Genomic DNA, 14,849 nt, shown 5'->3' on the forward strand with positions numbered 1-14,849 from the left:
CCAAGAAAAACCATGAAGGGCACATTTTAGGAGAGCTGTTTTCACCAGGGCTGGTCTCGCCCTGGATTGCCAGTGCCTGTCACATCCTCATCCAAGGAATTAAGTGGGATTGTTAGAGCTCACTGCAGGACACATCCCAGAGAAAAACTGTATTATTGGTATGAAAACCAAAGCACTGTCAGATATTCCTCGACAAAAGTGTCCAGTTGAAGACAGTTCTTTTTATCAGGAGTTGTGAGTTGTTTGTGAAGTCAGAATTAACACCTTGACCTAAGGCCATGCAGGGATCTCAGCAGGGAACTTCTCTGTCTTTGGGACAGAGGGGAGAGTCTCTGTATAAATTTATTTTCCCTTATTTTCCCCAACTGGCCTAATACACCACTGCCACCTTCAGGGTTCCTTTGTCCTCTAAGAGATTTCTGAGGGGCACAAAGCTCTAATGAGCTCAGTTAAGCTTTGTAAGACAAACTTTGATTTACTGCTTAGAAAATTGAAATTTATTCCTGCAGGCTGGGTTGGGTTTTTTTTATTTCAATGAATATTTATAGCATACATTTAATTATTCCAACCCAGCTCAATTTTAAGGTCTTTATAATGTAGGGGATGAGAGTTTTTTAAAAAAAATTTTTACTCTGCATGTTGTGTCCTCAAGCCCATAATTTGCCAAATACTACATTAGAGTAGCAGAATATATTTATATATTAACTCTTCACATATTTTATTTCGCTTAAGAAATATTTCTGCAAGCAAAAAGCAGCCTTTGAGTTGCATTTCTTGTTTCCATGAATTCCAATTCTGCAAAATCCAGCAAGGTAAAACTCAGGCTCCTGGAAATTGATGGGAAAGTTTCCTTTGAATTTTGTGCCCTAACATGGCAGAAGCTTCACCTATTTGAAATGCAAAAATGCAAAATTTTTAAGCGTTCAGCAGGCAGAGAAATTCTAAATCTTAAGCATTCAGCAGATTCTTTTTTTTTTTTCTGAGCATCCTTTTCTCTATTTTTTAAAACTGCACAGTGCTAAATATAAGTTTACCTTACACAGAGACATTTTGATGAATTTTGATGAATTAGGCATTAAAGATGTTTGAAGTGGAATATGGAGCTCGAGTAGAACCTCCAGGACTTGAAGTGGTCTGGGATCCTCAGGGCTCACTGAAAATCCCTGGGGATTCCTGAAGAGCAGGAAAAACCCCAGTGGAGTGGTTTTCATTCCTAATATAAGAAACAGAGAGTAAATAGGCTGCTCTGGAGGAAGGGAAGGGCAGTGTTTTGGGGAAAAAACAACGCTTTTGATATGTGACCTCCTTTGGTGGTGCAAAGGGTTTGTTCTGCGGGAGTTCTGCTTTCCCAACATGAACTGAACCCAATCTGGAGGGATCTTTTGGTATCAGGTATTTTACACAAGGTTTAGGCTGTTTGCAACAAAAGGAAGAGTTTCAGTTTAAATTATCCTCATGCAGCTTCTATAAATCTGTTTTCTTCTGGTTTGAGCTGTTCTTTTTAGGTCCTTTGTTAGAAGTGCAGTTCATAGATAAGTCTTCAGGTGGCTTTAAAAGAATCCCTGAGAATTATTATTTTAAAAGAAATTAGATTAAATAACATTTCACCCAATGTTCTATACCCCCAAGTATATCTTCCTCTTCACTTCTGAATGAAATCTTTGAATAATGATAAAACCCAGAAGATTTTCCCTTTGCAAATACTTCAGATATCAGGGCTGGATGTTGTGTTTGGCATCATCCTGAGGCTTCAAGGGTGGTGAAGGAGAAACTAAAGAGAGTAAGAGGAGTTAATAGAAAGCTACTGAAGAAGGGGTTTTGTCACTGGGATGTTACAATTGAGCAGATCTGTAATAAGAATTGGATATTTTGAAGTGATCAACTTGGTGAGGGGAGATGGAACCCCACTGCCTTTCCTAAATCTCCTGAAAACCTAAAAGCCAAAGCCGCCCCAGAGCCCTGCTTTCTGGCAAATGTAGCACAAACAGAATATTTGAAGCAAAAAGGCCTTAAACCCGTCTTGGTTTGGATTCAGAGCAGTGCAGAAATTAATCAGGGTCACATCTCCCATCAGTGCTTCAGTTGAATTAAGTGTAAATATTTTGAAACCCCTGTGAGTGCATTCTGGTGCATGTGGGAGCTGCCAGAACTCTCATCCTGAGAGCACTTGTTGGTTGTGTCTCAGTAAAGTGGAACTCTAATCAACACCCTCATTTTAAAAATTAGTTGACTGCACTTATTAAAAAAAAAAAAAAAAAAAAGAACATCTTTATTTATCATTTATAGGAAATGACATTAACAGACTGCCTAAAAGACTTAGTAAATTCTGGTGTCTCTCGGACACTGAAAATATCTGAAATATAAATAGAAATACATAAAACATGGAAAGAGAAAGAAAGGCAATGGTTATTCTTTGAGCTTTTTCTGTACCATACACATAATAAAAAAAGAAAAATTCTTTTATTTTCAAATGCCTGAAGCTTTATGTAGTGGAAGTGTTGTAGAAGATCTTTTGATGCTTTTAAGGCAGGAGGCCTCTCCAGCAAAGCGGACCATGGGGATGCTCAGCAGTTGGTGATTTTACCTTCCCAGGGGCTGGGAGGATTTTCCATACACAAGAACATCCCAGAGGAACAATGCAAAGCATCCTCCTGGCCTGAACCTTTGCACTTAAGAGAAATGAATGAGTGAAGAAAAAGGTGCTGCTCCCAAGAGATGTTGGGATTTAATGATACTTTGCCTCCTATCAATACCTTTTAAAAGGAGACATTGTGATTAACTATCAATACCTTCCTAAAAATGTTCCCAGTTTGCCAAAGTTAAGCTACCAATCCACTAAAGGACAATTTTTATTTCCTATCACTCAGACACAAAATTGTTCCAGGTACCATTTTCCACCCCCAAAATCATGCTATCATAAGGATAGAAATGATTTTATATGAATAATATCTCTGGGATATTTTGTGTACCTTATACTGCCCGGTGTCTCCTTCTATATGCTCTAGAACTAAATAAATGGAAATATTTCAAGGGGTTGGAATCCTCCCCTCAGAAAATGCTGACAGGAAAGTGTTGCCCTGATTTTTCAGCCTTCTGATTGTTTTACGTTTCTACTGGAGCTTTCTCAGGTTTGTAACAGAACCAAAGACTGATATTTTGTAAGCATGTATTCCTTTCCAGGGGGCAGGACAAATTGATGGACTTTTAAATTAACCACTGGGGTCAGAGAGGTGTTACTCTCATCCTCCAATCCCTGAACAAATTCCAAATTCTATAAAAAAACCCCAAATCATGATAAACATTCTCTTTCTCTCCTCACTTCTCAACCTGATGAGCGAGTGTGGTTCTTTCATGTCCTCTAACAACAGGGAAGTAAATTCAAAGCCTCTGGATTTCTCTTGGCTCCTGCTGAGCCTCAGTGAAGTAACTCCGAGGATGAAAACAAATAAGGGCAGAATCAAGGAGAATCACAGGCTCATGAGACTGAAATTGGAAATCAAAGATGATTTTAGACCTTTCAGGAGCCTGCTCTGGCTTTGGTTGCTGCCCATCCCACAGCCACTCATCCCTGCTCTCCAGAGGGAGCATTCCAGCCTCAGCTTCCTCAGCCAGCACTTTGCAGTGGAGAGGGAAATTTGGGAAATAAAAAAAGTTTATTTCTTTTTTTAACCTATGCACAGTCACAGAGTGGTTTAGATTGGAAAGGATCTTCCAGATCGTCTATGGCAGCGACAACTTCCACTGTCCCAGGCTGCTCCAAAACCCCATCCAGCCTGGCCTTGGGCACTTTCAGGGATCCAGGGGCAGCCACAGCTGCTCTGGGCACCCTGTGCCAGGATTTTCTGCCCCCTCCTCTCTGTGAACACCCTCATGATTTACTCAGGGAAGTACAACTTCGTCTCATGGCTGCTCCTCTTGGAATCACACCAAAGCAACCAAGATACCCCCGTGTGGGCCTGGTGTTTCTGGGCCTGAGAGATTTCAGCCTGCTGGCAGCTGCTGACTTTTTCCCAAGGAAAAAATTGTCAAGAAAGCTTCTTCTCAAAACAATCTTGGCAAACAACTCTCCTTTCTCAGAACAATCTTTCTCCAGGTGGTGTTTTGCTGTTTCTCTGGTTTAACCCATGGGATCAGAGAGGTGTTGTTCCTATTCACCCCAACCATGTTCAGTCTGTACGGGAACACCTTATAAAAGATAGTAAGAATTAGAAAATAAAGGCTTTTTCTATTCTCTTTACCTTGTGAAATATTTGGAGTCTTTCTTTCATGTCCTACAACAACACCCCCAAATTTCGGATTAAGGAGCGTAGGAATATTCTACTCATGAAAAGCAGCAGGAGGAGGAAAAGAATTGCTCCTGTAAGGATCCCCAGCCTGCTTTGCTCCAGGAAAACTTGATTTTCCACACTGGACGCTGCCACAGGAACATGCAACTGGTGTGGCTCCAGTCTGGAGGAAGGTGCTGCCCCATTTTAACTGGGTGGTACTTGGCCGACACCAACCCCTGGGGAAATTAGCATTTCAATGGCTGTAAAGTGATCCCAGCTATAGTGCCCGGCTCCAAAGGCAGCAATGAATAAACAAAACTCCGAGTATTTAGGTTCCTTCTTCTCCCCAGTTTCCATTCTCCCAATGAATTTACTGTATTCAGCCCTCTGGAAGTGACATTAGCAGAAGGTAGCAGAGAGAGTGCCTAGCAACTCCACAGAAATCCCAAAGAGAGGTGGAAAGGAAGTGATTTTCATGTAATTATTCACCCCTACAAAAGCTGTTGTCAGGTAGACACTAGAAACATAGCTGTTTTATTCTTCCCCTAACCTACTTTGGATCTTTTGAGAATCACTGCCATTAAAGAGAGGGGAAAAAAGAGCTTAATTCAGCCATTTTCTGCCTGGCCGTTTAAGTGGTGTTTTCCTGCCCTAATGAAGGCTCTGCTTTCAGAAGCTGCCTTGTTTAGAAAGCCCTGGGTAGTAAACTTCAGACACAAACTCTCTCCTGAGTCCAAACCCCACCATTTCTGTGGCTGCCTCCCCACAATGCACAGCTCATATTTTGTTTGGGTTCAGTTCCTCGTTTAACGGCGTTTCCCACTGAGTTGGGAGAGATAATTTATTTTTATTTTTTTTTTCTCCCCCAAGAAGGCATTTGGGGACAGGGGGCAGGGGCTAAAGAGCTTATTTATTTTAGGCAACGTGCTTGGTGCCAGGCTGCTTGGATCCAGTGGGGTTTTATTTCCTTGATTTTCTTCAGCCAGGCACCCCAGCTTTGCCCTCAGCCACAGCTCCTCGGAGCTGAGGCTGCTTGGAGAGAACTGAGGGATATTTTTGTGCTGTTCTTGCCATCTGGAGGAGCCTGGAGGAGCTGAGCTTCACTTGGCCAGCATCATACCAAACACTTTTACATCAATGGCTGTCACTTCAAGCAGCCCCAGGCACGTCTTCAGTGGATTGTCTGATTTATATCCTTATTTTTCTACATTCACACTCCTAGCAGAGGTTCAATAAATGCAGGGAGGATAAAAGACATTGAAAGCTGCCTTTTAAAGGGCTGTATTCATTGGAAAATAAATATATCAGAAGGGAGTTGTACCAGAGATTGTATTTGTTGAGGCAGCGACATCCAGAGTTGTTTATTGTGAAGAACATCCTAAAAAATCCTCAGAGCTTTAACCTGTGTCTGTAGCTGAAGTAATATTCTGCTTTAAAATTGTGTTATAACAGTCTGTTTTACTCACTGGCTGTTCCAAGATTCTAGTTCCAAGTGGAAAACTGTATTTTCATACCCAGCAAAAAGGTTTTCATTAACTGGTTTAATTTTATGAAATAACTGCTTTTGTCTGATTTTTAAACACAAAATGTCTTGTAAATTAACCCTGTTCAGAAGATTTGTAGTATTTAAAAAAAAACCCTAAACATATACCAAGAATATTTTATAGTCAAATAAATCTTTGTATTTGACTATTTTTCAGTCAAATACTAAAAACTGCACAGGTACAACAACAGTGTTGACGAGGTGGGAAAATGAAGGTGGTAGAGTTTATTCTTCCCTGTTTGATTTTGCCTGTGGGATCGACATTAATGAGAAATAATCAGTGTACTGCTAGTCAGGGAACAGCAGGATGCAGACAAGGAATGGATTTATTCCCTCTGAATGTCTGCATCCTCCAAGTGTTTGGGTTGTTTTGCAAATAGAACAGAACCTTGACCTCTGAATTCTGTATTTTGGCAGCTGCACAGCCCAGACACTCAGCTGATTTCTGTGTTTGCTGCTATTTCAGAAAAAGATTTCACTTGATTGCAAGAGAGTGACTAGAGAGCAAATGCAAACTGGCTGGGTTTATTTTTCCTGCCTTTGCACAGGGGTTTGGGTGGATGGCACTGAATTGTCTCTTGCACTTTGTGCAGAACCCGAATGTGGCTGGGCAGATGTGGTGCCTCAGCCTCTTCTCCGTCCATTCCACCAGGAATTCTGCACTGAAAACACCCAAATTCCATATCTGCCTGCCTTTGTGAGGAGGTGTCACCTGAATATACAACATTTTTCAGCTTGAGGAAGATGGGAAGTATTAAAAAAAGTAGGCAGGTGTAGATCTGTGGCCTCCCTCCCAGTTTGTGCAGCCTATTTCTCATCCCACAGAGGAGGCTGTGATGTGGTTGAATATCCTTTATAATGTAAAGGCCAGGAAAAAAAAATCCCTTTATTGGAATAAGATCAGAGATGAAATGCTCAAGTCCTCCATTACTGCCTATTTTAGTGTTATTCCTGGAAATACATCAATATATATACATAAAGATGGGACTTGGAGCAGAGGAGTGCAATAAAAATGCAATTTAGGGAGTGATTCTTTTCATTGCACATTACAGCAGAATAATTCTTAGTTTCCTGGTGTCACCAAAAGTTCATCCCGGGGATAAAATTGTCCTTTATTAGAGAGACCTGGGATCTAAGACTGGAAAAAGATAAAATATTAAACCTTGCTGTGTGGGGAACTTCAGCAAGGTCAGCACAGCCTGGTGGGATCTGTTTCTCCACGTGGGTGAACCCTGAATTTTTGGGAACATGAGCACCTCCTGTTTTCTGTGGGGTGAAAACAGAAATTCCCCCTGGTTTTCTATCCCAGCTGCTCCCAGTCAGGTCTTCCAGATGGGCACCAAAAGCAGCTTGAATGGTTCAATGATTGATGATTGAATGATTGACTGATAGAAAATGAATGAATGATTCACTGATAGAAAAGAACTTCCAAAAGATATTGGGGATGAAAGCACAGGGTGAAATTGGGACTTTGGCTTCTTCCCAAAGCTGTCATAAACCTATCTGAAACCTTCCCATGGCTATCAGAAACCTATTATTTTTTCCTTCTGTTGGTGGTGGTTTTGTTTGTTTTGTTTTAGGGGGGATTTTTTGGTTTGGTGTTTGTGGTGTTGTTGTGTTTTTTTTTTTTTTTTTTTTGTTTTTTTTTTTTTTTTTTTTTTTTTTTTTTTTTTTTTTTTTTTTTTTGTGTTTGGCACTTTTTTTTAGCATTTATTTTGGAGGTTTCCTACAATTTAATGTCAGAAATTGTTCTGAGTCCTTCCAGCAGTGCTCGGAGCTGCCAGAGGCAGCACTCCCTGAACATCTCCCACCTCATCCCAGAGGAGAGGAAGGAAGCCTTTGTTAGGGAGAGGTCTGGAAGGTACTTTTGAAATGCTTTGATTCTCCGGCACCTTCTCTTAGTGCTCGTAATTAAACCTGTTGTTAATTGCCCATGTCTGAGGAAGTCACTCTTCAAGTGCAACTGTTACCTCAAGGTCAAGACCTCACATTTTGAAGGTTTCCTCCAGTCCTGTCACACATAAACCTGTCTGGCAACAGGTTGTTTTATTCAGGCATTTGTGATAAAATTCTGCAGTTATTCCGTGCCCTAACCTTGAAATTTCATTTATTATCTCCTGACAGCCACGGCTTTATTTTTAAAATTCTCATTTGAAACCAGCGAAGGCAAACTGCTTTTTAAAATACAGACACTGCTGAGATTCATCAAAAAGTAATGAATAATTTAAATTAGAAGAAAACCTGGAGTCATTGCTCGTTCTCTGATAACAAAATGGGAAATAAATGACTGTCAACATTTGGATCATCGTGTTTTAAAGAGCAAGCACAGGTTTTAGCTGGTCTGTGAGATCTCCCATGTTCTCAGGCAGTGCTTCATGATGGGATTGTCACTAACACTCTGGAATTAAGGATTCTTTGGGCTTTGGTGTTCAACTTTGCTGTTTAGAATGAGGAAAGAAAACAAAAGTGGATATTTCTGATGTTACAGCCCTGGGATGCAGATTTCAGCCAGTGCTTGGGCTTCAGTGTGAAATGAATGTCTTTGATTTTGACAGGAATTCTCTCAAGGAGGCAAACAGAACTGTGTGGGCTGTAGGAATGGCCAGGGATGGGCAGAAAACCAAGATATTAATTCATTTACTGGGAGAATCCTCCTGGTGCTCTGCTTTTGTTCCTGTTTATGTGGAGAGCCTGGGACGTGGCAGCTCCTTCAGCTCAGCCATGGCCCGGAACCCAGAGTGACACCTGAGCAGTGTCACAAGGACCTGGTGCCACTGAGAACCCTCTGAAATGCAATTTAGAATGCTGCCAAAAGTGGCTAAAGCAGAGAGAAGCTGCACATCAGCCCCTGGGCTGTAAAAAAAAGGTTGAGTTATTCAGCTGTTTGTCATGGAGGAAATGCCAGTTCAAGTCTTCCTGCAGCCACAGAAAGATTTCATAACAGCTGCACTGGAGCTTGTTCCAAATATATCCAGAGAGCACAGTTAGAGTACAAAGTTAGAGAAACCCCTGGAATTTGAGCTATTCCTTCAGGTGAGCACCATTGTTTTTATTCCATGCATGATGGGAATAATCAACATCAACATATCCCAGGTTGTCCCCAAGGTCTCTGCTCTGTTTAGGCTCTGAGCTCATCTCAGGACAGTTACGCAATATTTTGTTTTATCCCTCTCACTCTTTGCTTGGCCCTCTAAATTCACTGCATAAGGCTTGATCATCACAAAAAAAAAATGGCTCAGCCTTGCCAAGGGACTTATTTTTGCACTGGCCATGTGCTTTGGACACTTATTTTATTTTATTTTATTTTATTTTATTTTATTTTATTTTATTTTATTTTATTTCATTTTATTTTATTTCATTTCATTTCATTTCATTTTATTTTACTATTTTATTTTATATATTTTATTTTCTTTTAATTTATTTATTTGTTTATTTTATTTATTTATTTAATTTATTTTATTTCAGTGTATGGCACAACCCCATCTTCCTGACAGAAAGACATTTATATTGGGACTAAAATGAGGGGCTGTCACTCTTCTGGGGATTTTCCATTTGGAGTTGGTTTGTTAAACTGTGGGGTTTCTTTAATTGTTCAAGAAGTGACTTTTACTTCACTTTATCTGCAGCAGTGAGTGCTCAGTAAGTTTCTCCTTCTCTTTGGACACCCATTAGAGGGTGGCCAAGTCATGGAACATGTGAGAAAAGGTTCCTTGAAGTGATTTATGGACGTAACATCCCACAGAAACACTATGGCAGGGACATGAAAAGACCCTAATTCTCCAGAGCAGGGTTCTGTTGTCTGCACTACAGCACATCCCCCTTCTTTCTTCCCTCTCCTGCTTTCATTCCAGGAGCCACAAAGGAGGCCAGGGATCTTCCAGACAGCAGCATCCTGTGCTTGGCCAGCCCAATTCATCTCCCTGGGCAGAGAAAACCCTCATGGAAATGGGGGTTGTGTCCCAGAGCTGCCACAAGAAGGCCAAACCGAGGTCACCCAGACATTTAAAATGGGGGCATTGCCAGGCTTGAGAGCTGCATGTTGCAAAGCAAACTTTCCATTTTTAAGCAGAAAAATACTCCTGTTTTTTGTTTTGAGAGGTCCTGTCCTTTAAAAGTACAATTTTTCAAATATTAGGGTTCTTTATCAAGGTTTTTGTGCTTTAATTTTAATCTTGTTTTGGCATGGAAACTTTTTATAGGAGAGGAAGAAGGCTAAAATAATCTAGTTCCATCCTTCAAGGTAGGAACTGACAGACTTCTATCAGTTTATCTATAAAACAGTCCCAATCCCAAGTTTGTGAGTGCCAAATTGAATTAATTACCACTGACCTAAGGGTTTTCAAGGCCCAAAGTTCCTAAAGGACCAACAGGGTGTTCTCTGCTGCAGGTCCTCACCTCTGAACTTGACACATGGCAGGAAAGTACTGAGCTGTGTCACCTTTGAGTCAAATGTCCTCTTTTGTCCCAGCTGCTGCCCCAGGTTTGTCTCTGTGTCCCTGCCCTTTGGAATGTCATTGCTCTTCATGGAAAGGGGAACAACGTTGCCCTGATTTTTCAGCCTTCTGATGTTTTCACATTTCCACTGGAGCTTTCTCACGAATTGTAAGATAAACAAAGAGTGATGTATTGTAAATACATTCCTTTCCCGGGGGAAGGACAAACTGATGGACTGCTGGTTTTACCAGTGTGGTCTGAGAGGTGTCAACCTTGTCCCCCCAATTGCTGGTCAAAGTCCAAACTCTATTTAAACCCTGAATACAAAAATAAATTTCTTGCTTTTTCTCACCCTCAATCTGACGAGTGAGTGTCCTTCTTTCTGTGTCCTCTAGTGACAGAACAACCTCTGGTTTAGGGCAGACTCAGCACTCTCAGAAATATCCCACAATGGTTTTGAGGCAGGTGGGTGGCACCTGGATGACACCTGGATGGCACCTGGCTTTGGGATTGGTGCCTACTGTAGCCCTGATTTCGTGCCTGAGATGTTTTGGTTTTCTGAAATTCTTTTCCTAGGGAATTTTCTGTAAACAGGAGAAATGTTTTTGTAGCTGTAACTTTGTTATTCATTCCTTTCCCTAGGAGGGACTTCTCCTTGCTGTCCCTCTGCTCTGACCAATGGGAGTGAAGAGGTTTGTCTTTGTGTCACCAATCCAATTGGTCTGTGTGAAATGGTATAAAAGGGAGACACATCCCAAAAATAAAGGAGTCATTTTCATCCTTCTGAATCTCAGAGTCTGTGTGGTTGTGGTGTAAAACAGGGTCAGACTACCAGAGCCCATCTGTGCCTGTTGCAGGTTGGAATGAGAACAACTTCCCCTGAGGTGCCCTCAGTGAATGACCAGGCTGGGCTGGCACAGACCAATAAACAATTTGAGACCTCAGCAAACTCCCCAGCTGCAGTCTGAGGCTGAATGTCAGCTGCTCCCTGGCTGGTGGGGCAAGGAGATGGAGAACTGACCTGAAATGTCACCTTCAGGGCTTTGAAGGGTTGGCATGTCTGGTAATATACACCAGGGTTAGTCCAGCTGTCGTGTTTTTTTCAGCCACAGGAAATCTACCAGTGGTTTCTAAATTTATGTGCCTGTTTGCCACTTTCCTGATCACTTTTTGCCATTTTAGAAACCTGAACAAGTTAAATGTCACTGGCCCCTCTGAGTAGACAACCTGAAAGAAGCTTGTAGGAGATTGTATTATTCCATTCAGCAAATAAAATTGCTTCTCCATTCCTATTTAAACATCAGCCCTAAGTTCTGAGGGAATTTCTAGGCTGATGTCATAGAGAGCAACAAAAAACACTCTTCAGTCTGATCCAGTTTTACAGAATATGTGAATGTTTCCTTGCAGAAGATGTTTCTCATAGAGTGCCACTTTTTAGGCTGAATCACTGTGGGATGTCACAGTCTTTTGAAGGAAAAGAGCATCACTTGTGGCCAGAGTTTTATCTGCTTTTCTGTCTTGGAGTTCCAGAGGGATGTGTTCTCTGCTCCTCTGCTCCAGCAGCTCTGGAGCTGCTCCCTTCCAGTACAGTTCTGCTTTGCCCCCACTTCCAGCAGGACTGGAATCCCAGGGATAATCAGAGCTGTGGGAGCTGCTCTGAGTGTTCTGCCCTGCCCTGCAGCTGTGGGAGGACAGGAAGGGAAGGGAAGGGAAAAGGAAAAAAGAAAAAGGGAAGGGAAAGGAAAGGAAAAGGAAAAAGGGAAGGGAAGTATCCTTGTGCTGATCCAGTTTCCCAGTTTTTGCCTGGGCCCCAGCAGACGGTGCATTTTCAGCTGACCCATGCTCCTCACAGGTTTTGGGAGCTTCCAGTCTTGTTAAAGAGCCTGTCTGTCAAAAGCCTCTCTGTGTGCAGCTTTTCCTCAATGATGGTGAAGCTCTGGGATGTAACCAGCTGTGTCTGATTCAGGGTGACAGCAACGAAACCCTTTAAGCCTCTGATGTAAATCAAATGTGATCTTAATGTTATTTCTAAACAGAAGCACTCAACAACTCCAGAGAGCAAGGTCTCACTTGTTCAGATGCAAAACAAACACATCCCTTTTGTGTGTTTAGGAGGATTTGATGGCTGTTATTAGTCCTGAAATTGTTCCCTGTGTTCCCTCCCCCCGGCTCCAATTTCAGCTGCACAGCCACTGGTATCACTCAGGTTTGATGTTTGGTTGCTCTGCTCTAACAAAGGACTTTAAAGAGATTAAATTTCCCAGGAAAACAGGAGCAGGATTTTATTGGATTGCAGCTGTGTGGGTTTGGGTTCTCCATATCACTGTCATGTTAACACCAGGACTTTGAGGGGCACCTTCATCTCCAGTGGGACACACCCACACTGGCCAAGTGAAATAAATTGCTTTGTTGCACTACATTTAAAGGAAAATGGACCTGCTCATTAATGTTCTGAGTTGCTCTGAGGAGAAGAATCTCACTGTATCAACTCATGCCTCCTTTTCTCTGATTTAAAACTGTTTGCATCACTTTAGGATGCAGACATTCCCACAATGACATTACAAAGCTACTGACTAATTAAGCTCTTAGAACTTTTACTTGTTGATTGTACAGTGACCAGAACTGTGACTTTGTGCCTGCTGGATCCATTCAATTTTGCCAAAACCACCCTTTCCCTGGATGAGTTATCTCTTTTTTCCCCAGCTTAATTTATGTGTTATCTAGAAATGGTACATCTTGTCTTTAGAGCACTTATTCACTCTAAATTTTTAAATTTGAACAAATAACTGTCCAGTGGGAGTGAGATAAATACAGGTGATTCTATTTAGGCTGCAATTACTATAACTATACAAAAGCAATGAATGAATTTAATGGGTGAGGTTCTTCTCTAAGGAATTGTGTCCTTCCCTACTTTAGGCTGAGCCTGTAAAGAGCAGCTGGGGAGGGGGATTTCCCTCTCAGCACATTCTTTTTTTTTTTTTTTAAGGCTGTGATTTGTAAAAGCTTTGCCAAACCCTCTTAACCTTCCAGAGCCACCTGTGCAGATTTGCAGCCAATATTTTGCAGGAGGGTGGTTTTCTCCTGGTTTGTTTTTTTCTCCTGGATGGTGTTTTTGAGGCTCTCCCTGTTCTGTGTCTCCAGGTGTGGGTGGATGCTGGCACACAAATCTTCTTCTCCTACGCCATCTGCTTGGGGTGCCTGACAGCCCTGGGGAGCTACAACAACTACAACAACAACTGCTACAGGTAACGCCACCCACACTGGGCTTCTGCTCTTGGGCTGAAATCTGGAACCATTTCCCTTTCCCTTTTCCCATGGGTAACACTCGGTTTTGTAGGACAGAGATCTGGGATGTTTCTTGGAGCTGCTCCAGAGGAGCTCATCTCCAAAAATGTGGTGTTATCATTGACTTTTTGGGCAAATCTGAGCCTTCCACAACTCCTCAATACACACAGAGATAGAAATTTCATGTAAAAATACAGGGTTTCAGGGGGGTAGAATTGAATGTGTGGGCATTACTTAAGCAGCTTTTTAAAAGGTGCTACCAAAAATTGTCATTAAAAATCCCCTCTGTTGGGTCTACGTTCTGAGTGCCACTTTTCCCCATTTTTGGGGGGAATTTTGCAGCCCCCAACCCAGAGGGAATGGGGAGCATTTCATGGCTTACCTCTATATTCCCAAAGAGGAAATTGCCAATGACTTCAGCAGGTTTTTGTCTCTCCTGAGTCAATTCCCAAAGGATGTGATTTGCACTAAATCCCCTCATCAAGTTACTGGCATGAGCAGCAGTAAGAGCGCTGCTCTTTTCTTCTGAAATCCACAGTTATTGAATTAGTTTTCTTAAAATTCCTACAAGGACAGTTCGGTTGTAGTGTCTCCATCAAGATCTCCAGACAGAGAAGTAAAATTTCATATTTTTTTTAAAGGCAATAACATAGTCCAAAAAAAAAAAACCAAACCAAAATCCCCAAAACTTATTTAAATTCTAAATTACAGTTTTACTTGGCAAGCTCAGGAGGCAGTTTTAGGAAATTCTCCTAAATGCTCCTTCTTTCCATCTCCTAGAAAGACAAAATATTTTGCTGCTGAAAGTGGTATGAGTCCCCTACAACCTTCAGAGCTGCTGGTGATGAACCTTTTCCCTCATTAGCACAAAGGCATCGCTCACTCCTTTCCTCTCTTATTCAGTTTTATTTATATTCCTTTCCATTTGCATCTCCAACTAGAAACTGTCAGTGCCTCAGGAAGGCTTTTCCTGAGGTTTTGTAACCCACTACACAAAGCAGGAGTTTGAATTGATGAGATTTTCCTTCCTGTGCCTGGAGTTCAGCTGGTAAAACTCTGCTCTGAGCTCCAGGATTCTGCAGCCAATCCAGGCGCCACAATTCCCTTCACAAAACTTTTCCCAAATTTCCCAGCTAGGAAACAGATGTGAATGTGTCCTGATGTGTGGTTTTTAATGGGCAGGACAGCAGTGAAAGGCAGAACGTGGCTGAGCTGGGCAGGGCAAGGCATAAACAGAGCTCTGATGTGCAAACTACAACTTTGTATTCTAACCATTTTTTTATTAAAAATAATAAAATCAAGCTGGGGGGTTTTCTCCT

At 41.7% G+C, this 14,849-nt stretch overlaps 1 protein-coding gene across 2 annotated transcripts in view; it reads left to right on the forward strand.

Moving 5' to 3' along the window:
- The window catches only part of SLC6A11 (solute carrier family 6 member 11), a 94,060-nt gene that overhangs the window by 62,820 nt on the left and 16,391 nt on the right, over positions 1-14,849 (forward strand). For both annotated transcript variants that reach the window (XM_083869524.1, XM_083869525.1), the window contains one exon: positions 13,387-13,490. In XM_083869524.1, the coding sequence (XP_083725650.1) occupies positions 13,387-13,490 (104 nt within the window). The remainder of the gene's footprint in view (positions 1-13,386; positions 13,491-14,849) is intronic.

The sequence above is a fragment of the Zosterops lateralis genome (genome assembly GCF_965231275.1).
Source record: "Zosterops lateralis genome assembly, chromosome: 11".
NCBI lineage: Eukaryota > Metazoa > Chordata > Aves > Passeriformes > Zosteropidae > Zosterops > Zosterops lateralis.